Here is a 26892-nt window from a genome sequence, read left to right as displayed (position 1 = left end):
GGGGCAGAACGACAGATTTTTACCTTGTCAGCTTGGGGATGCAACCGTACATTAACTAGCCCAACGCTCTAACCACCTGCTTTACGTTGCCACGGTAAGTTGCTAGCTAGCATTAAACTTATCTTATAAAAAAAACAATCATAAACACTAGTTAACTACACATGGTTGATGATATTACTAGTTTATCTAGCCTGTCCTGCGTTGCATATAATCGATGTGGTGCGCATTCGCGAAAAAGGACCGTCTTTGCTCCGACGTGTATCTAACCATAAACATCAATGTCTTTCTTAAAATCAACACAAGTATATATTTTAAAAACCTGCATATGTAGTTAATATTGCCTGCTAACATGAATTCCTTTTAACTAGGGAAAATGTGTCACTTCTCATGCAAACAGAGTCAGGGTATATGCAGCAGTTTGGGCCGCCTGGCTTGTTGCGAACTGTGAAGACTATTTCTTCCTAACAAAGACAGACTTTGCCAAACGGGGATGATTTAACAAAAGCACAATTGTTGCACGACTGTACCTAACCATAAACATCAATGCCTTTCTTAAAATCAATACACAGAAGTATATATTTTTAAACCTGCATATTTAGCTAAAAGAAATCCAGGTTAGCAGGCAATATTAACCAGGTGAAATTGTGTCAGTTCTCTTGCGTTCGTTGCATGCAGAATCAGGGTATACAGAATCTGGCTCGTTGCGAACTAATTTGCCAGAACTATGAAATAACATTGTAGGTTGTGCGATGTAACAGGAATATTTAGATTTATGGATGCCACCCGTTAGATAAAATACGGAACGGTTCCGTATGTCACTGAAAGAATGTTTGAGATCTTGGCGGCAGCACGACCAGTGGAAGATGAGGCCATACTTAGGGGTGTTGCCACGAGTCTTCAGAGCCCTGTGTGCGGGGAATGGCTGTTGGGTTACCAGTTTCAGTTAACTTTGCAATTTTTACCATGCCCATTATTAAAATAGGATTTCCTGCATATAGATATTAGTTTTCAGCATTCATCACAGGTAACTTACTCTTTATTATTCAAACAGTTGAGAGTATTTGTATCGTTGTCACTTCAGAGCTGTGTGTATATACACATATTTTAAAAGAATCATAATAGGCATCTTGGGCCCCCCAATAATCGGTATCGGCGTTGGGGGGGGAATAAAAAAAAAAAATTAGGTCAACCTCTATCAAGACCACCCAAATGTTTATAATTGTGCACTCATGTCCTGAGAAAATGTGAGGTTAGATGCTTTCATGTCATCACTAACATTCCATTAGCTGTATTCAATTATGTTCTATTCAGCGAGACCTCATTTAAAGGGCAGCAATCTGATAAGCAAGCGGGCTCTTTTTCATTGAATAAGCTTTTCACAGAAAAGCAACAATTCAGATTGATAGGGATAAGTTGACAACGTAATGAGCACATAACTAACTGGTTTAGACAACCTTATAACTATCCCCTTTTACATCAAATTGGCTGCAATTCTAGCTACTCGTGGAATTATTTCAGAGATGACAGGCGGGTCATTTATAATATTTACTTGAAAAATGGTTGAAAGCACATTTATATTGAACAGATTTGATAGAAAATGTCCATGAAAGTATTTACATACAAGTGTGATGATTATTACATTAACATCAATGCACTGAGCTGAATATTCACCTTCCGTGTAGTACATTGAGGCTAGGGAGCGGAAAGAATCAAATTGAGAAACTTGATTTCACAAGTCAGTTGGCTTACAACCTCTTAAGTCCAAAGCTAAAAATAAGATGGCAAAACTGTACAGAACTTAAAAAAAAAAAAATTCTCTGCCCCATCTGCTATTCAGTCTTTTTTCTTTTTTTTCTTTTTCTTCTCAGTCTGGGGGGTTTCTGGAGCCTCCTCAGCCACTGGCTCCACCTCCATTGCCTCACTCTTTCGTTTCTTTTTCTTCTTGGCCGGGGTATCTCCGTTCTCTGCTGCCGGAGCCTCTTCCTCCATTTGAACGGCCTCAGCTGCCGGCTTCTTTTTCTTCTTCTTCACCTCGCCGTTCTCAGTCGCCTAAAGACAGATCATTACATTAGGATGTTTCAGATTTACTCCATGGCCTACGCTCATTTCCATATGGAGAGGGTTGTAAAATGTCCGACTCACTTCAGTGATTTGGCCCACTGTAGGGGACCAGCCAATGGTTCGGAGTCAAGTTAGTTTAGCATGTCGTACACTGAGACAGAACCATGTGGAAGGGTCAAATCTCAAATCAAAACATGCCTTCAGTTAAGACTGGACGGCCGAAGCAATAATTACCTCGGCATCACCCGCTTCCTCCTCGCCGTCACCAGTGGAGAGGGCTGCCAGCTTCTTCTCCCGCTTCCTGCGTTTCTTCTCTTTTTTTGCCAATTTGATCTTAATCTCAGCTGCCACTTCTCCGGCCTAGGAGGAGGTAAGCAAAACAGCATGGTTATACTTCTAGGAGACTAGCCACTTACGGCTGCTGGAAGCAGTGGAGATGTGCTTTAGTGCAGTGTCAGGCTCATTAAATCAGTAAACCCCCCACATTTGAGTCAGGGAAAGTGTTGTCATCACTCACAGCAAATAAGCTTAACATCCACGAGGAAAGTGCTAAAATAATGCTCACAAAACAGATCCCAAGTCAATGTCAGCGCACCTGTATCACAGCCTCTTTCATGACGTCCAGGTTCTTGCGAGGCGCCTCTCCCGTCTCGTAGAACGAAAGGCGCTCCTCCACCTGGTCACGCAATTTGTCACCGAACACACAGGTGGGCACATCTGTCAGAGATTGGAAAGAAATTCAATAACACTGTTTGCCAGCAGGGGGCACCAGCAAGAATACACGAGACCTAGGCTTTGCTCAGTATTTAACTCATCACCATCATACACCCGGAGGTGAATTACTGTTGACGAAAAATAAGAACATCATCGCAAATAATGCCAGGCGGGTCATAATGAACAGGCCCTGAAACATAACCTTTTTTTACTAGGCCACTCTGCTCTCCTCATGGGTTAAACCCCATCCACCACTCACCAGAAAAGGCATCGATTCTTGAGGCGATTGTGCACTTATTGGCCAGGTAACGGGAGATACGCCCTTTGTTCTTGGCGGCAGCACGACCAATGAAGGTTGAGTGGAAGATGAGGCCATACTTGGGGGTGTTGCCACGAGTCTTCAGAGCCCTGTGTGCGGGGAATGGCTGTTGGGTTACCAGTTTAAGTTAACTTTGCTATGGTAACAAATGATTCCCCAACAGGTAAGTGTTGATTACTCAATAATTTGTATTAGTTGCCATGACATGTCCTAATTCGAACAACGAAAGTACGGCCGTGCAGCCATAACCCCTTTACCATGGCCCAAGACTAGAACAAAGTGCCAAGTAATCTACCTCTTAGTGCCCTGGGCGGCTGCTCAGACTGTGGGGGTGCGTAACGGAGAGAGAGAGATCACTCCGAGGGGGTCACCCCCAGTCACCCTTCTCTGCTCCGCCCCAGCCCTGCCATCACAGCGGCCGCCAGTTTCCCCAGCAGGGAGGGGATGCCCCAGTACCTGAACAGGGCCTTCTCAGCACCCAGGATCTGCACAGTTGAAGCTGGGTACTTGGCCAGGTTGGTTAAGCTGCCGGCATGGGAGATCAGGCGTGCTCCCACCTAGAGGGGAGGGATGGAGAGAGACGACATGTCAGAGGTTGGCCGGTGAACATGTCACCGGTGGCAGAGGTGTCAGGGACCGTCAGCACCGATGGAAGACTCAACATTAAGAGTTCAGGGGATTGACAGATTTGGTATAAACATCATTTGGTCCCGTTAGTGTCAAGTGGACGGTTGTAAGGTCACTACATACCACATCTCCTATGAGTGCGGCCAAGTTGGGGGCCACCTGGCCCATCTTGGAGTGGAGGTACTCCTGGAGCTCCAGCCTGTAGGCAGCCAGTGAGACCACGCGGTTAGAGAACCTCTCAATGTTGATCAGGTCAATGGGAGAGATGTCCATGCCTACAGAAAGCCACAGGAAGGGAAAAGACTGAGCGGCAACGTTGATACCAGGGACACGGGCATTCATTGTACAAACACCTCCAGTGAAGACTGAAATATACATTTTGTATCTCCCGACAGGATCCACAGGAAGGGTTTGTGCCTTCACTACAGGTTTATGAGAGAACTATAATACTCTACCCCTCTGTGTTGGTCATATAGGACACCTCAAAGTCCCAGATGGGCAAAAAAGGGGCTATTTTTAATACCTGCGTATAATAGACAGTGTGGGACATTGCTACTGACCCATGGAGCTGCGGGAGGCCTCCAGGATGGACTGGGCCTTGGCACTGTCCATCACCACCTCTTCCATGCTCTCCAGACTTTCCTCGCTCAGCTCCTTTCGGTTGCCAATCAGCTGGGCCATCTTGCAGTATGTAGAGTTGTCCGTCACTATCTTGATCAGCTCCGGGAAGTGGTAGCCATACCACTCACTATAAACCAGGAGGGGAATGAGGGAGCAGAAGTTGGGAACGTTTAGAAAGTCAAAACCACCAAGTTGAGGGCATAATTGACATTTATACTGAGGGACCGTCAGCACCGATGGAAGACTCAACATTAAGAGTTCAGGGGATTGACAGATTTGGTATAAACATCATTTGGTCCCGTTAGCAAGTGTGTTAGTGGATGGTTGTTGGGTCTATTACTACGTACCGCATCTCCTTTGAGGGAGACTTGGTAATCAGAGCAGCTGTACCTACCGCACACGCATGGAGAAGGTGTTGATGTCCTTGTCCAGCTGGTCCAGAAGGGCAATGGACTGGATGATCATGTTGTCGGACCTGTTGACGTTGAACTTCACCTTGGCCCTGGAGTAGCTGTGGCCCAGCCCCAGCTGGGCCTTGGAGGCAGCCTGGGCAGTCAGCCCCTTCACCAGGGAGTGGAAGTGAAGACGCACACCTTCAGATGAGAACAGTAAGTGACAGTGATTATGCACAGGGGTGGTATTTTTTTACAACCGGAGTCATTGGCACTGGCGGCCGTTCAGATTTTCAGTATAAACCATCACGAGGGTCAGGGATTGATTATCTTGACATCACCACAGGCCAGGCATCCCCAGCTGCACACTGTCTACTGGTCAACCTAAAAGATGACACCCCCCCCACCCACAATAACTTGTACCGTTGCCTATTTGAGTCCTCACCTCTCAATATCTCTGCCACCACTCCTCCAGTCTGGATGGCCAAGCCCAGCTCCTCTTGCAGAGCTCCTCCTATCTTGGCATCGCCCACCCCCAGCATTGCCTTCTTCTTGCCCCCTATTGGCAGGTTAGTCTCCAGGAACAGCTTCAGGTCAGCATGGACCACACCTGAAACATTAATTTTTTATTTATAATATACTACAAATACGAGTATTATTAGTTGGGGGTGCGTTAACATACATATTGTCTAATGCCATCTGGTATAATTAATATAGCCAGGCCCAGATGTTCAGGTTTGATGATTGGTGTCAGCACAGTCATTCAGTGGATTGACAGATTTTTGTTTAACATCATTACATCTGAGCTTGGATTACAATTGAGTAAATGAAATAAAGCAACCAACTCACCCTCTGATATGGCATTAATATTATCTAGAGCAGCCTGGGCCGACTTGAATGGGAAGAAAGCAGCTAGGCTCACCATGCCATTGAATTTCCCAATGTTTAGAACGCAGTCTTCAACCTGGGGAGTGGGAGTAAAGATTAACTCCCCAAACTTCAACGAATAAGGGTAAATCTGCGTCAAATGTTATCATATTTGTGGATTAATTGTGTTTTCGTACCTGAGGCAAAAGCATGCCAATCTCTTCCACCTCCTTAACAACGAAGAGCGCATATCCTGCTGCATGTTCGAATAGCACATGCAACAGCACCTGTGGAAGAGATACGCATTAGGTTATTAAACTGCTAACTTTATATAACTAGCATATTAAATACGGTGGAGAAAAAAAACAACGTGACTGAAACAAAATGATTAAATCACAATGTAGGTAGCGAAACGCGTGAACATATTTAAACACGTGGCGTGGGCGATAAAGCGCTGCTGCACGCGTGTATGCAGCCATGATGGAAATATCCACGTGGTGCTTAAATTACGCCAAGTGGTCAAATTAAACAATGTTAGGCAAGAATAATCATTTCACAAGTGGACGACATAGCCGATGTGATATGATACAAGTAATTGATACTATTTCCAAAAAAAGTAACTTGAGCCTAGTTGAACTTCCGTGCCAAATGCTTTACCAAGACGAGCGCCAAACCACGTGTTGTATGAGACCAACACGCAGTAACCGTACGCACCTTGTAAATGGAGTTAAATTAGACTCTTACCGTGTATTACAAATGTTCATAAACGTGTGTTTATCATCTATTTGCTTAATATGGTCATTAAGTGATAGTCACGATTTCCTTTCGCAAAAATCAGAATTTTCACTGAGACAGAGGCCTACCATCGAGGCTGCCAACATTTAATTCCCCACCTCTCTGCTGGGAACGCTAGATAACGTTACCTACTGTAGTTAACTAGTAATTACTGTCGCGATTATACATCAACGCTAACTGCATACAATAGTTACATGTTTTACTACGACACATTATACAATCACTTAATTTGCTAACTCGTCAACTTCCCACCCTGAAATTGAATCCATATGCCAAATACGTTAGCTAGTTAGCTTAGCTAGTTCAGCCTTGAAAATGGCAGTTTTGCAACGAGCATCTTATTTTCCTAAGCATGTGTAACCACAAATAGTAGTTATTTGTTGGTGTTTAAATGGTTAAACAATCCAAATGTCGTGCAAAAATATAAAAAATCTTACCATGATTGCAAAATATCAGCTGCGACACCCTATACGTGTCCTTCTCTCTGCTGCACCACTGTAGAAAGACTTCACTTGCTTTCCAACACGCAGCCACATGACTGAAGTACCGTCGACTTTGTATCGCGAGATTAAGGAATTTAACATAATGTCGGGCACCACTTGTTGATTGATGAATGATGAGTTGGGATTTATATATACGGTCTGTGGTTGGGATGCTGCGAGGTTTACCATGGGGTTTATGCATTATTGCAATGGGTCTTTGTATAATGTAGTATAGCCTAAGTGTACTAAATGTACTAACCATTCTGATTACTGGCTTCCATGTAGTCCCATATACCCTGTTTATTCCAGACACTACAGACTTCCAGGTACAGTGCATTCGGAAAGTATTCAGACCCCCTTGACTTTTTCCACATTTTGTTACATTACAGCCTTATTCTAAAATGGATGAAATAGTTTTTTTTTGCCTCATCAATCTACACACAATACCCTATAATGACAAAGCAAAAACAGTTTTTTAGAAATGTTTGCAAATGTATTAAAAATAAAAAAACAGAAATATCACATTTACATAAGTATTCAGACCCTTTACTCAGTACTTTGTTGAAGCACCTTTGGCAGCGATTACAGCCTTGAGTCTTCTTGGGTATGATGCTACAAGCTTAGCACACCTGTATTTGGGGAGTTTCTCCCATTCTCTGCAGATCCTCTCAAGCTCTGTCAGGTTGGATGGGGAGCATCGCTGCACACCTATTTTCAGGTCTCCCAGAGAAGTTTGATCAGGTTCAAGTCTGGGCTCTAGCTGGGTGACTCAAGGACATTCAGAGACTTGTCCCGAAGCCACTCTTGCGCTGTCTTGGCTGTGTGCTTAGGGTCGTTGTGCTGTTGGAAGGTGAACCTTCGCCCCAGTCTGAGGTCCTGAACGCTCTGGAACAGGTTTTCATCAAGGCTCTCTCACTACTTTGCTCCGTTCATCTTTCCCTCGATCCTGACTAGTCCCAGTCTCTGCCACTGAAAAACATCCCCACAGCATGATGCTGCCACCACCATGCTTCACTGTAGGGATGGTGCCAGGTTTCCTCCAGACGTGAGGCTTGGCATTCAAGCCAAAGAGTTCAATCTTGGTCTCATCAAATCAAATTTTATTTGTCACATATAACGAATACAACAGGTGTAGACCTTACCGTGAAATGCTTACTTACAAGCCCTTAACCAACAATGTAGTTTTAAGAACAGTCAAGAAAATATTTACAAAATAAACTAAAAGTAACACAATAAAATTACAATACTGAGGCAATATACAGGGGTACCAATACCGAGTCAATATGCAGGGGTACAGGATACTCGAGGTAAATTGTACATGTAGGTAGGGGTTATGTGACTATGCATCGATAATAAACAGTGAGTAGCAGCAGTGTAAAAACAATGGGGAGTGGGGTCAATGCAAATAGTCTGGTAGGCCATTTGATTAATTGTTCAAGCAGTCTTAAGGCTTGGGGGTAGAAGCTGTTAAGTAGCCTTTTGGACCTAGACTTGGCGCTCCGGTATCGCTTGCCGTGACAACAGTCTATGACTTGGGTGACTGGAGTCTTTGACAATCAGACCAGATAATATTGTTTCTCATGGTCGCAGTCCTTTAGGTGCCTTTTGGCAAACTCCAAGCGGGCTGTCATGTGCCTTTTACTGAGTGGCTTCTGTCTGGCCTGAAGGGTGGAGTGCTGCAGAGATGGACCTTTGTCAGAGTGACCATTGGGTTCTTGGTCATCTCCCTGACCAAGGCCCATCTCCCCCTATTGCTCAGTTTGGCCGGGCATCCAGCTCTAGGAGGTCTTGGTAGTTCCACATTTTTTAATTTAACAATGAAGCCACTGTGTTCTTGGGGACCTTCAATGCTGCAGACATTTTTTGGTACCCTTCCCCAGATCTGTGCCTCGACACAATCCTGTCTCGGAGCTCTAGACAATTCCTTCGACCTGGTGGTTTGCTCTGACATGCACTGTCAACTCCGGGACCTTATATAGACAGGTGTGTGCCTTTCCAAATCATGTCCAATTTATTGAATGTACCACAGCTGGACTCCAATCAAGTTGTAGAAACATCTCAAGGATGATCAATTGGAAAAAGGATGCACCTGAGCTAAATTTCGAGTCTCATAGCAAAGGGTCTGAATACTTATGTAAATAAGGTATTTCTGTGCTAAAATTTCAAAAAAACTGTTTTCGCTTTGTCATTATCAGGTATTGTGTGTAGATTGATAAGGAAAATGTTTTATTTAATCCATTTTAGAATAAGATGGTAACATAACAAAATGTGGAAAGTGATAGGGTCTGAATACTTTCCGAATGAACTGTATATAACCTCCCAGGACAGCGATGTCTGCTCCTGCAGTTTGTGTGTGTCATGCTGCATGCACAAACTGTTGAATTTCAGCACCATGCTGACACTGGGTTGAGTTAGTGGGAGCTAAAGATTCTGCAATTCTAACACCGTCTACTGATTGTCAACACTTGAAATTAAGGGGATAATTCGAATAGAAGCAAGTGTCTTTTAATCTATTCCCAAAAAAATCTTAATATGCATTTTGACAAACAGGCAGAAAAGTTAGCTAGTGCTTTACACTGTGCATATGCTATGAGATGACACAAATATTTATTTACAAACAGACATGGCCAAATCATAGGCAAATTAAAACCCTTGTCACTCTGTCATATGAAACATTTACATTTTAGTCATTTAGCTGACGCTCTTATCCAGAGCAACTTACAGTAGTGAATGCATACATTTCATACATTTTTTTCTCCATACTGGTCCCATGTGGGAATTGAACCCACAACCCTGGCATTGCAAACACCATGCTCTACCAACTGAGCCACAGGGGTTGAAACAACTTTACACCACCGAATTACCATTTAATTCATTACGTTTTCTATGACTGCAACAACAACCAACAGTTGTTCTTTATTTTAAATCCAAAGTTACAAGCTAACTGTCAATGATGGAAAAGATAATGTCCCCTTCAACTTTTCCATCATTCAAATTCAGTCATGAAAATGTAATAGAAAAGGCTGTGAAACAAAATACCCTCCAACATAAGGAATTGTACCTTATCCAAGACTATGCAGGATTTTCAGCTGGCACTGGACTACTGGTAACCGCAAGGGACACGGATGAGTCCATTAATGAGTCCATTACCCCAAAAGCTGGGTAGAGGGGCTCAGTGAATGTGGCCTGGAATGTGTACAGGTGGGTCATGGTGTCAGAGGAGACACTGTAGAAGGACAGAGTGCCATCTGGCCAGTCCAGATACACTCCTACTCTCTGGGGATCGGGTCTGGTGGTTGGGTAAAGAATATGATTCTCTTTATTATTGTGGCGGGCAAGGTAGCGGTTCTTTTCTTCGAAGAACATACACCAAGACCTGTCATTGGCTCCCAGCTTACAATCTGTTGCCTTTCCCCACCTGCTAATACATTTATATGCCACTCCTATGTCACAATTCCCAATCAAATCTGCCTCCCAGTAATGCCGTTTGGTCAGAGGCTCTCTACACAGCACCTGTGGCATTTCCTCAAATCTCTGTGGGTCATCAGGATATGTCTGTTCTTCATCCACCCATGTCAGCTTTCTGTTTTCCATCAGTGAGATATATTTGTTTGCTGTGTTTGGGTCCAGCGTGACTTCAGTGGTATCTGGACAAGCAAGAGAAGTCAAAGGAGAGAGAATCTTATCAGAACCAGTGGGTCAATAGCAGTTGTATTGAATTGCAATATCATGAGCAAAGACACTTACACTTCTTAAGCAGCTCCGGTTTAAACCACAACTCTTCATTTTGGTTCAAACTGTAGGAGAGGCAAAATAACAGTTAGTGACAGACACCGCCTGTGATGTAAGGACACTTGCCTAGGTATTAGACTCATTAAAATCTACCTCAACTGGGTTAACCCTATTGGAGTAGTTGTTTACAGGTTTGCCTACGGGCTGGGAGACCCTGGTTTGAGTCCCGGATGTTGCCGTTTGCTACAGTATGTAGAGCAGCAATGAAGCAACACAATATCAGGACCGGTCTGTTCTCAGACCAACAAGAGAAATGCAGTGATTCCTCAAACAGTCAGTTATGACAGTGGTTACAAGACTGGTGCACAAACAAAGTATATCATTACAAAAGTCGTAGATGCTTCATTATATTCAGTTGCTGTATAAAGCTGCTCAACTGTTTACTTGTCATGAATGTTTATAATGACTGGTATATGCCCAGAACCATTCTGTTGATGGTGAACAAGTCAGGCAGGGGTATATAGAAAAGCAACTTTTTACTTAACGACAATTTTCTGGAAGGATATCCAATTAAAATATATTGTAATTATATGTAATATTTCATAGAAATCTGGAGAGAGTGGGACTCAAGACAATTTTTGCACAGTTAGCATACTTGAGTTTATCCAGTCTACAGTGTGGATCCGCCAGTCTAGCAGAGAGCAGCTTCACTCCTGAGTCTCCTAGGTGATTGAAGCTCAGGTCCACCTCTCTCAGATGGAAAGGGTTAGACCTCAGAGCAGAAGCCAGAGAAGCACAGCCTTCCTCTGTGATGCTGCAGAATGACAGACTGCAGAGAGAGGTCATGATTTTACAACCAGACTGCTGGAGGTTGAGTGCAGGGCCTTGAAAGCCTTCAGAGTAGGCCTTTGAATACTTTCCGAAGGAACCGTATATTCTGACCCCTTGACTTTTCCCACATCCCCCCCCCCCCCCCCCCCCCATCAATCTGTTACACTACCCCATAATGACAAAGCAAAATCAGGTTTTTAGAAATGTTTGCTAATTTATTAAACATTTAAAATGGAAATATCGCATTTACATGTATTCAGACCCTTTACTCAGTACTTTGTTGAAGCACATTTGGCAGCGATTACAGCCTCAAGTCTTCTTGGGTATGACGCTAAAAGCTTGGCCCATCTGTATTTGGGGAGTTTCTCCCATTCTTCTCTGCAGATCCTCTCAACCTTTGTCAGGTTGGATGGGGAGCGTTGCTGCACAGCTATTTTCAGGTCTCTCCAGAGATGTTCGCTTGGGTTCAAGTCCGGGGTCTGGCTGGCCCACTCAAGGACATTCAGAGACTTGTCCCGAAGCCACTCCTGCGCTGTCTTGGCTGTGTGCTTAGGGTCATTGTCCTGTTGGAAGGTGAACCTTTGCCCCAGTCTGAGATCCTGAGCGCTCTGGAGCAGGTTTTCATCAAGGATCTCTCTGTACTTTGCTCAGTTCATCTTTCCCTCGATCCTGACTAGTCTCCCAGTCCCTGCCGCTGAAAAACATCCCCACAGCATGATGCTCCCACCATCATGCTTCACCGTAAGGATGGTGCCAGATTTCTTCCAGATGTGACACTTGGCATTCAGGCCAAAGAGTTCAATCTTGGTTTCATCAGACCAGAGAAGCTTGTTTCTCATGGTCTGAGAGGCTTTAGGTGCCTTTTTCCAAACGCCAAGTGGGCTTTCATGTGCCTTTTACTGAGGAGTGGCTTCCGTCTGGCCACTTCTCCCATCTCCACAGAGGAACTCTAGAGCTCTGTCAGAGTGACCATTGGGTTCTGGTCACCTCCCTAACCAAGGCCCTTCTCCCCCGATTGCTCAGTTTGGCCGGGCAGCCAGCTCTAGAAAGAGTCTTGGTGGTTCCAAACTTCTTCCATTTAAGAATGATGGAGGCCACTGTGTTCTTGAGGACCTTCAATGCTGCATACATTTTTTGGTACACTTCTCCAGATCTGTGCCTCGACACAATCCTGTCTCGGAGCTCTACGGACAATTCCTTCGATCTCATGGCTTGGTTTTTGTTCTGGCATGCAGTCAACCGTGGGACCTCATATAAACAGATGTGTGCCTTTCCAAATTATGTCCAATCAATTGAATTTACCAAAGGTGGACTCCAATCAAGTCGTAGAAATGTCTCAAGGATGATCAATAGAAACAGGATGCACCTGAGCTCAATTTCAAGTCTGATAGCAAAGGGTCTGAATACTTATGTAAATAAGGCATCTGTTTTTTAAAAACTTGTTCTAAAAACCTGTTTTCGCTTTGTCATTATGGGGTATTGTGTGTAGATTGCTGAGGATTTTTTATTTATTTAATCCATTTTAGAATAAGGCTGTAACATATCAAAATGTGGAAAAAGTCAAGGGGTCTGAATACTTTCCGAAGGCACTGTATATAACACAAGTTTAAAAAAAGTATTATTGTGAATATTATATTTCTGTAAATGTAGGCATCTCTCCCTTTTTGTCCCCATGTATTTCCCACCTCAGTATCTCCAGTTTACAGTGTGGATTTCCCAGTCCAGCAGAGAGCATCTTCATTCCTGAATCCTGTAGGTCATTGTTACTTACGTCCAGCTCTCTCAGGGTAGAGGAGTTTGAGCCGAGAACTGAGCCCAACGTGTAACAACATGTTTCTGTCAGAGAACACCGACTCATCCTAAATGAGAAACGAAGATACGTAAAGACAACACACGATATAATAAGATATTAACAGGTAAAGTAAAAAAGTGAGAACAAAATCACAATCATTCTTCAGACCTCAGTTTCTCCAGTTTACAGTGTGGATCCTCCAGCCTAGCAGATAGCAACACAACGCCTGAATCATTCAGTCTGTTGAAACTCAGGTCCAGGTGTTTTAAGGCCCAACCGGTAACTTCTGTGCCCCCTGTGGTAATACAATAAAATTGAAAAACGATGAAGGATGAAAACGAAACTTACACAACGGCACAAAAAGCAAACAAAGGCCAATTTATGCCAACCATTGCACAGTTTACAAGGCATGCATCAGGCAGATTGAGTCTGTAGGTGGTGAGCTCACTGGCATTAGAGCAGTAATCAAAGATGTACAAGACGCTTCTGTGAATTTACAGCTTGAGAGTCTACAAAGAAAGAGATATCAAGTGATTAAAACAGGTTGTCTTACTCTATTATTTATTTATTTCAGCAAAGAAAGCATCTGTGAACATGAACACAAAGCATGTACACATTTAATGACAGGCTTTCATTACTGTGCGTGCCCATTACTGCTTCATTTCTCAAAACATGCTCTCAGGGTGACAATTTGAAACTTTGTTGAACAGTTTGTTAGAGTCACTCTTTGGGTTGTTATCATGATATCCTATCTGGACCTCTCCAAAATAACTGACCTTAGTGTTTCCAGTTTACAGTGTGGAGGTTTCAATCCAGCAAAGAATAACATCTCTTTGTCATGAAATGCAATATTACTCAGGTCCAGGTCTCTCAGGGGTGAGTCTGCAAACTGGAGAATGGAGGCCAGTAATTCAAAGCACTGACTTGTGAGTACAATGCCAGACAATCTGCAAGAATAGAGAAAATACAACTCACATAACCTGTGATGTTATGTTACGTCAGGGTCTCTTAACCACTGTATTGTGAATTATTTGGATTTTCCAGGTAAGCCACTGAGAAATGAAATCCCAGTGCTCCTAACTAAAAAGGTATTTAAAAAAAGTCCCTCAGCATTGCAAACATTTCAATTTATGATAATACAAATCTGAACAAGTTGCATATCATAAAAATGGGATAATACTTATTTATAATGATGTGGTATGTGTGAATTCTGCATTAATACTTGCATTGCCTTTCTGCAGTTTCTCACAACTGGAAGCAGTCTCAGATGACCTGTGATACCTGTGTTGTAATTATTTATGTCCAACTCATCCAGCACCTCCTCTGACATTTGAAGCATATAAGCCAGTGCTGAGCAATGAGGAGCCGACAGTTCTGTTTCTGCTCGATTTTCTGACTTAAGGTACTCTAGAATGTCTTCTTGTACTGAATTGTCTTTCATCTCAGTCAAGCATTGGAGAAGGTTGATGAATCTTTCGGGTGAGTAATCCCCTAATAAAACATCCTGATCCCTAAAATATTTCCTCATTTTCACAACAGATTCAGAGCCATTCTCACTTTGTGGCAGGAGGCCTTGTAAGAGTTTCTGAGTAGTCTCCAGTGAGATGCCAACAAGGAATCGGAGAAACAGGTCCAGGTGTCCATTCTTACTCTGCAAGGCTTTAACAACTATCATCTGCAGAAGCCCGTCCAAGGGAAGCTCATCCAAGGGGCATTCTTTTGGCTCATTTTTCAGGAAAGGCTCCAGCTCCTTGACGTTCTTTGTCACACAGCAGTGGAACACGTACAGAGCAGCAAAGAACTCCTGGATACTCAGATGCACAAAGCAATAGACCTTCTTTTTGTACAACACAGACTCTTCTTTAAAGATTTCTGTGCATAACCCACAGTACACTGCAGCTTCACTGACATCAATGCCATACTCATTCAGGTCCTTTTCGTAGAACATGAGATTGCCTTTGTTCAGGTGCTCAAATGCTAGCCTCCCCAGTTTTAGAATGAAGTCTTTACTTGATTCCAAGATCTTCAGTGCATCTGCCTCATTTCGCCCCTGATACTTTTCATTTGCCAGGTTTGTCTGAATGAGTAGAAAGTGAGTGTACATCTCAGTCAGAGTTGTTGGGATATCTCCAATCTCATTTGTCATCATCATTTGTACAAGGACTTGGGCAGAAATCCAACAGAAGACTGGTATGTGGCACATGATGTAGCAACTCCTTGATGTTGTAAGGTGTGAGATTATTGTGCTCGCAAGGTTCTCATCACTTATTCTTTTCCTGAAATATTCCTCTTTCTGTGGGTCATTGAAACCCCGTACTTCGGTCACCTGGTTGATGCACTTACGGGGAATCTGATTGGCTGCTGCTGGTCGTGATGTTATCCAGAGGAGAGCTTTGGGAAGAAGATTCCCCTTGATAATGTTTGTAAGCAACACATCCACAGATGAGGTCTTTGTAACGTCAGTCAACCTCTTGTTTTTATGAAAATCCAATTCAAGTTGGCTTTCATCCAGACCATCACAGATGAACAGAACGTTACAAGCAGCAAATGTCTTTGTGTCTTCTATCTCTGCAAGTTCTGGGTGGAAGTCATTCAGAAGTTCAGAAAGACTGTACTGGTCATCTTTGATCAAATTCAGCTCACGGAAAGGAAGAACAAAGACGAAATCCACATCCTGATTGGCTTTTCTTTCTGCCCAGTCTAGGATGAACTTATGCACCGAGACCGTTTTTCCGATTCCAGCGATGCCTTTGGTCATTACAGTTCTGATGGGTCGGTTTTTTCCAGGTAAGGGTTTGAAGATGTCATTGCAGTTGATTGGAGTGTCTGTTGCTTTTTCCCTCCTGGATCTTTTCTCAATCTGCCACACTTCATGTTCATCATTCACCCCTTGACTTTCTCCCCCTGTGATATAGAGCTTGGTATAGATCTGTTCGAGAGGAGTTTCATAGTCTGTGTTTCCCTCGAAAACAAATTGAAACTTCTCCTTCAGACTGGCTTTATGCTCCTCTTTAACTTGCTGCATCACATCATCCACTGCAAGGAAAAGGAATATAAAAGGCAAAAATAAATAAAGATAAATCTTTCGGGGTGACATTTCCGGAGTGCAAAATCATTGTGCAAAGTGCAAAAAATAATGTTAACCTTGTTTTAATATTGCCTTGTGATTTACTTGGAAAGGTTTCTTCTTTAAATTGTATTGGAGGATCGCAGCCAACTGAAAGGTGCATACACCGCCACCTACTGTACTGGAGTGTGAGACCGGTCCCAGCCTCCCAATACATCGATATTCTCTTATCTAACCCTGTGTTTCTAACCAAATCAAATAAACCCCTACAAACCTTACTACTTCCATCCCCCCACCCAAATCCCATCCCCGCCCAACCCCTCTGACCCTCGCAAACTAACTCTCTACATCATACAATTCACAACATAATACTACACGTTCAACCGTTTCTTTTACCATACGCCCATCTCACATACCAGTACCATGGTTCCCTATCAATTTCCGAATAATTCAATACCATATGTCCTAATCTCATCCTAGACAACAAAACGTCCTCTTTTCTGTTCCCATTACATTATCTCTCGTACAGATTTCCTTGTTCTATAAAACTGTCTCCCCTTTACCTCTTGCATCCCATTGCCTCTGACAGCAATCCAACAGTGTTTGATATGAATGTTTTACTCTCCTCTCCCTAATTGCACCTGTAGGCCTATATCCACAAAATAATTTTTCACTGCTTTCTTTGCTATTTTATCTACTATATCATTCCCATTGACTCCTGTATGAGCAGGAATCCAACAAAACTGAACCTCTGTCGCATTTCTTGTTAACCCTAACATCGTCATTATTTCTATCCATAAATCCACACGTTCTAATTTCCCAGATCTTAGACTGCACAAAACTGATGTAGAACCTGAACATATTACTGTTCTTCTTGGTTGCCCCTCCTCTAGCCATTGCAATCCAACAATTATAGCAACCATTTGTGTTGCATATACAGATAAATAATTTGTTGCATGGATTAACATTGAACTCAGGAATACACCCGCTCCAGTCTTCCCATTCATGGAATCCTTTGAACCATCTGTGTACACTGCCAAGCAAGAATAAAACTGGTTACCAATATATTGATCCACTATTGTTCCTATATTTTCTTCAAACCACTGTTTCTTTTCTTTGATCAGGCTAAGATTAACATATGGCTTTGTATAAAACCATGGTGGCACATTTCCTATTGCCACAGATGGCCCTATATCAAGGTCCCGGAGTCCATATTCATCTACCCTTTTCCCAATCTCTGGGCCAAATCCCCTCTTTTGATATTGTTTATATACCCAGCAGTCTTCCAATACTGCTAGTGTAGGATGATCTGCCTCGAACGTTTCTTTAACAATGTGCATTAGAAAGAGGCAATTATTTAACTAGAGTTCAGTAAACTGAGCAATGCATAAATAGTCGCCTCTTTACAAAGGCACATTTTTTAAACTGTTTCAAATGAAATCACGCTGCCAGATTACAATAAGATTAATGAGTTCTGCAATCTGCACAATGTTTTTGCACTATGAAAATGTCGCCCTCGATCTAGTACCTTACAATCATCAAACTGAATACTTATGAGACTTCTTACTCATTAGCTACTCTACAAGATAAAATGTTAATTGAAATGTCTCTTGTTTCAGTAGTTTTCATCTTCAAAAAAAAAAATTCTATTAAGTTTTTCATTTTTTGTTGATTTAAATGCATTATGAGTGGATGTGGGAGAAACACCATAAAGCGTCCTCCAAGTTTGTGTGGTAGTGCACTTCAGAAAGGATGTGTTTTAGGTCTCCGGATACTGAGGACTGGCATTATGGATGACCCCCAACTCACTGTAGAGAGAGTGAGAGGGAGAGGAAGGGAGAGCGTTTTAACCACAAATGCGCACACACACACACAAATACATGACAAGGGTAGCACTTTATGATAACACCTGGTAATAAAACATTTGATGGATTAGTAAATAGTTTATTCATCATTAATTAAGCTATTCCTACATTTAAAAATGTATTAAACTATTGTATTAAACTAACAATACGGACACAACACAGAATGTTAAAGAAAATGTATTTTCTTTGCTACATCTGGAAAATGTAAATAAAATGTTAATATTTCCTTTAACATTCGGGCTCTATTTTAACAAACCTAACGCAATGGTAATTTTATGCGCTATAGGTTTGGGGGGGGGGTGTCAAGAATATTTTTGCTATTTTCACAACCAAAATTATGCTCGCAGTAGCTGGCGGTGGTGCGAAAGGGCTGGGTTTTGATTAATAAACAAGTTGTCGGTGTGTAAAAAAGTGCTCCATGGCCAAATATGTGGTTGCATAAAGTTGTGTATTTACGGTCTTATGTGTTGCGTTGTCATCAACTCCAATTTGAATGTTAGTCCATTATAGCCTAGTTTGTTAAATAGCCCACAGAAATAAAATGTAGGCCTATCCCATATTTGCTAAATATGTTGAACATGTTTGGAGTCCACATTGTTCTAAGTAATTGCATGGCTTCAATTTGGAAATATATTGTTAAACATAGCATTTGCACTAGAGGCTGGTGGGAGGAGCTATAGGAGGAAGGGCTCATTTTATTGGCTGGAATGGAATTAATGGAACGATGTGTTTGATACCGTTCCATCGAGCCCATCCTCCTATAGCTCCTCCCATCAGCCTCCTCTGATTCACACTGACATAGGCCTACTGTAAAAAGATTTGTCTGAGCCATGAAAATTCCAAACGTTATCAATGAGCAAGATTACATTCAATATTGATAAGACCTAAAAAGACAGCGATAATAGTTCTAATCAAATTCTAATAAAATGAGACAGACAATTTTAAAACAAGTTATGTCTAAATAAAGTTACAAGCACCATAATTGCTCCCCGTGGGCATATAATACTAGGCCTAAGACAACAAACAACAGAGGGTTTTTTCCGACAGGTTCAGTGCCGAACCTGGCATAAGGGGTGGAAAATGCTAGTGCACCAGTTTTTTTTACATGACAAAATTGTAAACTAACGTGCGTTTAACACTTGCGCCTCCTTAGCGCCAGCCGAAAATACAACGGAATGCCTTCAACTGAAATGGGTCTTCCGTGCCTTCTGTGTTCTGTCCATATTCTTTTACTGTTGATAAGCGAGGCATATTTCAGGTCATTTTGAGCCCTTTGTGGAGCATCAGCTACTGCTGGAATGGCTACTTATGGCATGGCCAGCCTTAGGGTTTTATAAGGTATGTAAGTCCTCACTTTAGATCATTGCCTGCAAAAGACTTAACTAATGATTAGCAAATACTTTGAAAGTAACCCTATCAGTCATCAATTGCAGTATGTATTGGTACGTTTTGATGATAAATATTTATAAAAACACACTCATTAATCATTAGTGAATTCGGAATATGTGGGACATTTGTGTCTTCTGTAACCTCTTCAGACATCTATCCAACATATTAGCCCAGCACATTAAACATTTCCCAAAATCCTGAAGATGTTTCATAACCACACACACAGAAACATTTTTATATCATATTCCCAGGAGGCATGACACACCCATTTGTGTACACTGAGTCAAAACCCTATTTTCAGATCACATTTGGTAGACTGGGACAGCAGGTTAGATCATCTGGGACACCATTAGTATAGTCCTAAATGTACCCAAATGACAATTCAATTTTGTGTGATTAGGAAACATCTGGGGATTTTTGTTGAGCTAATATGTTGGATAAATTTTTACATTTACATTTTAGTCATTTAGCAGACGCTCTAAATGTCTGATAAGGTTACAAAAGAAAGAAATGCAATAAGTGTCCTTTTCTGGATTCACTCAAATAACTAATTTAGCTACTCCACGCTGTCCTACTTTAGCTAGCTATGGTTTGTAATTGCAATAACAAGTCATTTATATCTGGTCAATAAATGATTTAGAAAGTATGAAAATACAATTATCAAACACTTTAAAATGGATCTCATTAATCATGAATAAATCATTTATAACAGTGTTGATAAAATACTGTTTATGAATATCTTACAAAAATGTATACAGGAATAATGCTTAAAATTATGAATAAACTAACTAATCCATTATAAATATTTATTACCAGGTGTTATTATAAAGTACTACCACGATGGGTTCTTAATTTTACTTTTGCATGACATAAACACTAACAAAATATATTGTGAAAAAGAAAATAAGGCTTTAGATGGAGTATACAGTTTTTCTTCCCTTCATAAAAACTAAAAAATTTGGCACCTTACCCTTGTTTTCTGACACTGCTTTGCACAGCCTGGGATGTGTCTTCTGGAAATAAATTGAAAAAGACAATGGAGCTTAAGCCCCAATACAGCACATGATATCTACTGTACAGTTCTTTCTGTAACTTGATTGAATAGTGCCATCCGTATGACTAGAACTGTAGGATCTTAATTTGTTCACCCTTTTGCTGCTGGAAATGTCCTGCACAGCGGGAATTGCAAACTTAGTGTATTCAAGGTTTAAAAAGGCTTCTAAAGTTTGTAATTTCCACTTTACAATTTCAGACTTTATTTGCCCTATCTACAAAATATCAACCCCTACAAAAATGTCAATTTATTATAATCCACATTTCCTGTTGCTAAAGGATTATTTTCCTGCTGTGAGAAACTGGTCAAATCTGTACATAAGAGCACCAAACAACTGACCTCTCATCTGAGCTTGCAAAGTGACATTGATGTTTACAGAGCCTCCTACATTGGAGTTTTCAAAATGTGGGACAACGTTAACGCCTCCAGTGTGAGCTGCGATGCAGGTCGGGAGAGGTGCTGGTCTGTGCTCCTCAAAACACGCTTTGAAACAAAAAAGGAATTAGACTCCACTTGCCAACAGAATCTCACATCATATGGTTTGCAACTTTTCGGATAGATCTCGGGTTCTCTTAGAGCAGTATTTCCCAACTCCATTCCTCCAGTATCCCCAACAGCACACATTTTTGTTGTAGCCCCAGACAAACTCACCTGATTCAGCACGTAAAAAAAAAAGTAACCTTCATTTAACTAGGCAAGTCAGTTAAGAACAAATTCTTCTTTACAATGTCGGTCTACCCTGGCCAAACCCGGACGACGCTGGGCCAATTGTGCGCCGCTCTATGGGAATCCCAATCACGGCCGGATGTGATACAGCCTGGATTCGAACCAGGGACTGTAGTGACGCCTCTTGAACTGACATGCAGTGTCTTAGACCGCTGCGCCACTCGGGAGCCCTCGGCTTGATGATTAGTTGAGTTGAATCAGGTGTGCCTTGTTTTTTTTTACCCCTTTCTCTCCCCAATTTCGTGGTATCCAATTGGTAGTTACAGCCTTGTCTCATCGCTGCAACTCCCGTACGGACTCTGGAGAGGCGAAGGTCGAGAGCTGTGCATCCTCCGAAACACAACCTAACCGCACTGCTTCTTGACACAATGCCCTCTTAACCCGGAAGCCAGCCGCACCAATGTGTCGGAGGAAATGCTGTACACCTGGCGACCGTGTCAGCGTGCACTGCGCCCGGCCCGCTACAGGAGTCGTTAGTGTGTGATGGGACAAGGGCATCCCAATAGTGACGGGCATTCCGGCTCTTTTCAGTGAGGCAGCTCGTTTGGCTCAGCTCAACAAAAAGAGCCCGCTCTTTTGGCTCCCAAACGGCTCTTTAAAAAAAATGTTTTTGTATTTTCTCAAGTCAAACAGTTTGCGATAGTTTGACTATGATTGGTGTTAAAACAATTCAAAATAAATTATTAAATGAAATCATACTCTACCTTAACCACAATGCATTTAAATATGCATTGGTTTGTTGCGAAAAAGAATGCTATTAAACATTTGCATTTAAAGTATAACTTTTTAATGTATATAAACAAAGTGCATTTAAATGTAACAATACAAATCGAATACAATCTGAACAACATAATATTAGAATATTGCACCATAAAAGAAAAATAAATCATGTGCAAAACAGCAGCATCCCACTTAAAACATTAAACTGGTCCCTCTTTTCTCTCTTCTTTATTGCCATGTTATAACCAGCAGCACACAGCAATGCTGACCATATTTTGCTTTTATGAGAGATTTGCATTCAGAAATGCAAGCTGCCTCACTTGAGGGGCTGGTGCGGTTTCTTCTCCAAATAGGATCAGACTGCCATTATGGCATCTGCTGAGGGATTCCTTTGTGCTGCATCCCCAGTTGCTCTCTCGTCAAACAGCATCCAAACAGCAGACGTTTGTGGCACTACTGCTGGTGCTTCTGCTCCCTCTTCTTCCTGTTGCCCTGGTGCCTGAGCCAGCTGACTGCTGGGGCTGTCCCTCCCTGCTGCTGAGGTTATTCTTTGAAGAGCCTCAATCGCTCTAGCATCACTGAAGGCTAACTTCTTAAACCTGGGGTCAAGTGTAGAGGTTTCTGATAGCACGTGATTATATTCCATTCTGTGGAACTTTCTGTCCATTGATGAAAGAAGGGTGTCCATCAACTCTGTCACATGTCCTGTGGTTACCTCCCATTCCTCATGGGTCAGAGCATCAACAGGTGCATTGACAATGGCCAGGGTAGAGATGATGGCATCCTTTGACTCAAGAAACCGCTTCAACATATAAAATGTTGAATTCCACCTTGTAGAGCAGTCTTGTTTAGGCCTCAGCTCAGGCATCCCCATCTGGCGTTGTGTAGACTTTCGTTTTTCAGCACCTACTGTGCTCCTGTGGAAGTATTCCACAGCTGCTTTCACTTTGTCCACAGTGGGCTTCATCACCTTCAGAGCATCTCTTACAATCAGGTTGATTGTGTGGGCAAGACATGGATGATGGGTCCATTTGAACATTTTCATGGCTTTGGTTGTTAGCTGCATTGTCGCTAACACAACAGACCACTTTTCTATCTTCCTGCATTCTCTGGCCACTCTCAACAGTTCGTCTGCCAAGTTCTCTGAGGTGTGATTTTGAAAGGGTTTTCCTGCATGGAATTGTGTACATTGGATTTAGACTATTGCTATAATTTCTAAAACCTCTGTCCTCCACGATCAAAAATGGCTGGAAATCGGTGGCAATCATTTTAGCCAATGCAAAATCAATTTGGCCTTGTTTTGCTACAGACATAGACTTTGGCATAAACTGGTCCATAGAAGACTGCGTAGCTGTGGGTCGCGGAGTAGGCCTACTTGACTGAGTGGATACATCTCCACGTGTGGAGGTGCTGACTCCACCACTATCACCAGCAGGCCACTAGTTTCTCGAAGCTCCGTTACAGCTAGTTTCACAATTGGGTGCACAGTTTGCACATGCCGGTGTAGGTTGTGCACAGAACCGGCTTTATATGAGATTTTGTTTTGGCAAATTCTACACTGTGCTCTAACATTGTCTACATTACTAAAATGCATCCAAATGCTACTGTGCTTCCAACTAATTTTCTAGCTGTTGTTTTCACAGCTGTCCTTCCTCTCTCTCCTCGGCTGCTAAGTGTGTGACTGAGTGAGTTGGCTCGGCCCTCCCTCACGCATCTTTGGTTCATTGGTTGACACTGCGTGTCTGATTGACAGGAACAACAGGTGAGACTGTTAGTCTGAGCAGACAGTCAGAACGAATGTGTGCGCTTGAGCATTTAGGCCTATACTAATTTATTTCTTTTTTCGTTCTTTGAATTAGTTAATTCTATTCATTTCAATCTTTTGATTATTCATATCTAATTTAAAAAATAATAATTTATAAATAGATTCTGCTCTTCTGATATGCGAGACGGCTCCCAATGTTCACCTACAAGAGCCGGCTCGTTCGCGAACGACCCATCACTACACCCCAGCCGCCCAAACCCTCCCCGCTGGGCCAATTGTGCGCCGCCCCATGGGTCTCCCGGTCGTGGCCGGCTAGGACAGAGCATGGACTCGAACCCAGAATCTCCAGTGGCACAGCTAGACCACTGCGCCACTCGGGGGGCCAAATCAGGTGTGCTTGTCTGGGAATACAACAAAGATGTGTGCTGTTGGGGGTACTCAAGGCCTGGACATGGGAAACACTGTCTTAGACTAAAAACAACAGTGGCTGGAATTTAAACAAAATCCCAACCTGATCCTATTCCAAACCTGTTTTCTTGGATTCTGTACTTTGCGTCAGTTAGCTGTAGATGTGCTTACACAAAGTAAAATGTTGATATAAAGAAGCTGTCTTACGCTCATGTTGTCTAACAACAGATTGCTGTTGCAAATGTAGGTTCCATTCAGGAGTTGTTCTGGGTCTCTTTCCACACTGAGGACAGGCAGGGTCTCCTGATGGACCAGGCTGGTCCCTGAAGCTGCTGATGCACTGTCTGCACACTCTGTGTCCACAGTTAAACGAGACTGGGTCTCTCAGCCCATGCTCACACACTGGACAGACTAGACCAGCCCTCAACTCACTGCAGAGAATAATAGAGGGGGTGAGAGAGAGACAATTATATGCGTGTTTGTGTGCCTCTTTCTATTTTGGTTAGTCAGAGGTAATTATAGTGTATTGTGAGATTTTAATTTTTTTGTATAAATGCAGTTATTCTCTTCTCCAGTCGGTGTATCATCAAAGTACAACAACCCACCTCCTTTTCATCTCCCTCTCTCGCTCTAGCACCTGATCATTGCTGCAACTCTTTTGATCTTGCTCCAGGTCATCCAAGAGGTCAGGAAGGGAGTGTGCCATGGTGACAAGCTGAAACAAACACAGTAATATCATAGCCATCAGCTTGATTTAGTTGAAAACAAACACAGTAATGTCAAGGCCATCAATTTGATTTAGTCGATGCCTTAACATTGCATTGCTTGTTTTGACATCCAGTACATTTCACTTCAGGGCATCTGAACGATCCCTTTTTATCTGTGCAAAAACGGACCTTTGACCATTTGTCAGGTTGACGCCTCTTGAGAGTTACAGTACATAGGATGCAGAGCTGTATTATCTTTGAATATCTTACGGAATACTGTAGGTCAGGTTAAATATTACTTAAACGTTTCACCTGAGACAGGTATTTGCTCAGGGTGTATCCTATAACCTATGTACATTCTAAGAACGTCACAAGCTATAGAAGGCAGATATTACATATTTTGGGTTGTGTCATGTGGGTTGCTTGTTGTTATGCAACATTTACTTATTTATGTTCTAGTTTCACCTATTTTCAGCAATTTTTTGAGGAAAGAGGTTTTTATGGCTCACATCTCTTCCTGGCAGAGTTTGTTAACTAGAACTGTTATTGTACCCCGTATGAAAAGAGATTGCAGTCAGAGTCTAAGTTAGCAGCAAATACTGCGTCCAAAATAACACTTATTTTTTTACTGCAGTCATTTTGCAGTGTAACTGCATTAAGAGTGCAGTATAACTGCAGTTATTCTGCGATTACTGCGTCCAAATTATCACAGTCGACTGCTGTTACTGCACTTTTACTGCAATCTTTGTTTTAAGGGACCGGTCAGTAGGTTGGTCAAATGAGTCTGTCAAATGACAGATAACAGCTTTACATTTTCAATTTTTTTCGGAGCACTTCTACTTAACGTTACATAGTTGAGGTATTACTACATTATTTCGACATCAGCGATACGTGCTTCATAAAATAAGGCCAGTAACCTCTACAAAAGATAACTTTCCAGTCCAACCCGCCATTTTAGAATGTGCCCACAACTTATTTTCCAAAAACAAAAAGGTAGCCTAGTGAGTCTTTATATAGAATTTTTTTTCTTCAGTTTTAAGTTAAAAAAAAACAATAACTCACCAATACGTGACCAGTTTGTACAATCAATATTTGAAATTAAACAACGAAGACGGATAAACATTTCGACTGCTTGAATACAGTCTTGCAATTTGTTTGTTGTTGGGCGGCCCGACAAATGGAGTTAAAGTTGTAGTGATGGGTCGTTCGCGAACGACTCGGCTCTAAGAGCCGGCTCTTGTAGGTGAACATTGGGAGCTGGCTTGCATATCAGAAGAGCCGAATCTATTTATTAAAAAAATAAAAAATAAAGATATGAATAGAATTAACTAATTCAAAGAACGAAAAAATAAATAAAACAATATAGGACTAAATGCTCAAGCGCACACATTCGTTCTGACTGTCTGCTCAGAAAAAAAAGCCTCCTGTCAATCAGACACGTAGGGTCAACCAATGAAGCAAACATGCGTGAGGGAGGCCCGAGCCAACTCACTCACAGTCACACACTTAGCAGCCGAGGAGAGAGAGGAAGGACAGCTGTGAAAACAACAGCTGGAAAATTAGTCAGAAGCACAGTAGCATTTGGATGCATTTTAATAATGTAGACAATGTTAGAGCACAGTGTAGAATTTGCCAAAACAAAATCTCATATAAAGCCGGTTCTACGCACAACCTACACCGGCATGTGCGAACTGTGCACCCAACTGTGAAGCTAGCTGTAGCGGAGCTTCGAGAAACTAGCGGGCCTGCTAGTGATAGTGGTGTAGCCAGCACCCCCACACGTGGAGATGTATCCACTCAGTCAAGTAGGCCTACTCGTGACCCACAGCAACGCAGCCTTCTATGGACCAGTTTATGCTAAAGTCTATGTCTGTAGCAAAACAAGGCCAAATTGATATTGCATTGGCTAAAATGATTGCCACCGATTTCCAGCCATTTTCGAGGTGAAGGACAGGTTT

At 42.3% G+C, this 26892-nt stretch overlaps 2 protein-coding genes and 2 non-coding genes across 10 annotated transcripts; all 4 read right to left on the bottom strand.

Moving 5' to 3' along the window:
• Positions 1–1020: 1020 nt before the first annotated feature.
• Positions 1021–6924, bottom strand: LOC115208247 (NOP56 ribonucleoprotein homolog). Its single transcript, XM_029776152.1, has 12 exons — positions 6834–6924; positions 5799–5888; positions 5584–5698; positions 5180–5344; positions 4737–4935; positions 4282–4469; positions 3845–3996; positions 3551–3651; positions 3035–3183; positions 2657–2778; positions 2296–2421; positions 1021–2049 (listed from the first exon to the last, which is right to left on the bottom strand). Exons 1-12 carry the CDS (start codon positions 6834–6836, stop codon positions 1834–1836), a joined length of 1626 nt encoding a protein of 541 aa, XP_029632012.1. The 5' UTR covers positions 6837–6924; the 3' UTR covers positions 1021–1833.
• LOC115147941 (small nucleolar RNA SNORD57) lies at positions 2513–2579 on the bottom strand. The gene has a single exon (XR_003866523.1). It is a non-coding gene; the product is annotated as a small nucleolar RNA SNORD57 (small nucleolar RNA).
• LOC115147958 (small nucleolar RNA SNORA26) lies at positions 4099–4223 on the bottom strand. Its single transcript, XR_003866538.1, has one exon. It is a non-coding gene; the product is annotated as a small nucleolar RNA SNORA26 (small nucleolar RNA).
• Positions 6925–11324: 4400 nt separating the features above from the next.
• Positions 11325–26170, bottom strand: LOC115208246 (protein NLRC3). 7 transcript variants are annotated; one of them, XR_003881126.1, is made up of 10 exons: positions 25997–26170; positions 24833–24942; positions 24435–24658; positions 20948–21091; positions 20526–20567; positions 14460–16269; positions 14010–14180; positions 13402–13528; positions 13213–13300; positions 11325–11439 (listed from the first exon to the last, which is right to left on the bottom strand). XR_003881126.1 is itself a non-coding variant. In XM_029776149.1 (9 exons), the coding sequence occupies exons 2-9, from the start codon at positions 24931–24933 to the stop codon at positions 13499–13501; spliced, it is 2583 nt and encodes an 860-aa protein (XP_029632009.1). In that variant the 5' UTR covers positions 24934–24942; positions 25997–26170; the 3' UTR covers positions 13408–13498. The 7 variants fall into 7 exon arrangements, 6 of the variants coding, with proteins under 6 accessions (XP_029632009.1, XP_029632006.1, XP_029632005.1 ...); XM_029776149.1 differs by lacking the exons at positions 11325–11439; positions 13213–13300 and adding an exon at positions 13682–13742 and having other exon boundaries at positions 13408–13528; XM_029776146.1 differs by lacking the exons at positions 11325–11439; positions 13213–13300 and adding an exon at positions 13623–13742 and having other exon boundaries at positions 13433–13528.
• Between the last annotated feature and the right edge of the window lie 722 nt (positions 26171–26892).

Source organism: Salmo trutta, chromosome 14 (assembly GCF_901001165.1).
Source record: "Salmo trutta chromosome 14, fSalTru1.1, whole genome shotgun sequence".
In the NCBI taxonomy this organism is placed as follows: domain Eukaryota; kingdom Metazoa; phylum Chordata; class Actinopteri; order Salmoniformes; family Salmonidae; genus Salmo; species Salmo trutta.
This window is presented reverse-complemented; position numbering and strand designations above follow the sequence as displayed.

Bases quoted from the DNA above. Each gene is read 5' to 3' on its own strand.
- LOC115208246 (XM_029776146.1), bottom strand. From the start codon at position 24,933: ATGGCACACTCCCTTCCTGACCTCTTGGATGACCTGGAGCAAGATCAA. The intron at 24,659-24,832 runs GTGGGTTGTTGT...TATTCTCTGCAG, and splicing joins GAGAGGGAGATGAAAAGGAG to TGAGTTGAGGGCTGGTCTAG. The intron at 14,181-14,459 runs GCAAGTATTAAT...CTATTCTTGCAG, and splicing joins AGAAACTGCAGAAAGGCAAT to ATTGTCTGGCATTGTACTCA.
- LOC115208247 (XM_029776152.1), bottom strand. The intron at 3,997-4,281 runs GTCAGTAGCAAT...GGCTTTCTGTAG, and splicing joins GGCCTCCCGCAGCTCCATGG to GCATGGACATCTCTCCCATT. The intron at 3,184-3,550 runs GTACTGGGGCAT...CCCCGCACACAG, and splicing joins GCTGAGAAGGCCCTGTTCAG to GGCTCTGAAGACTCGTGGCA.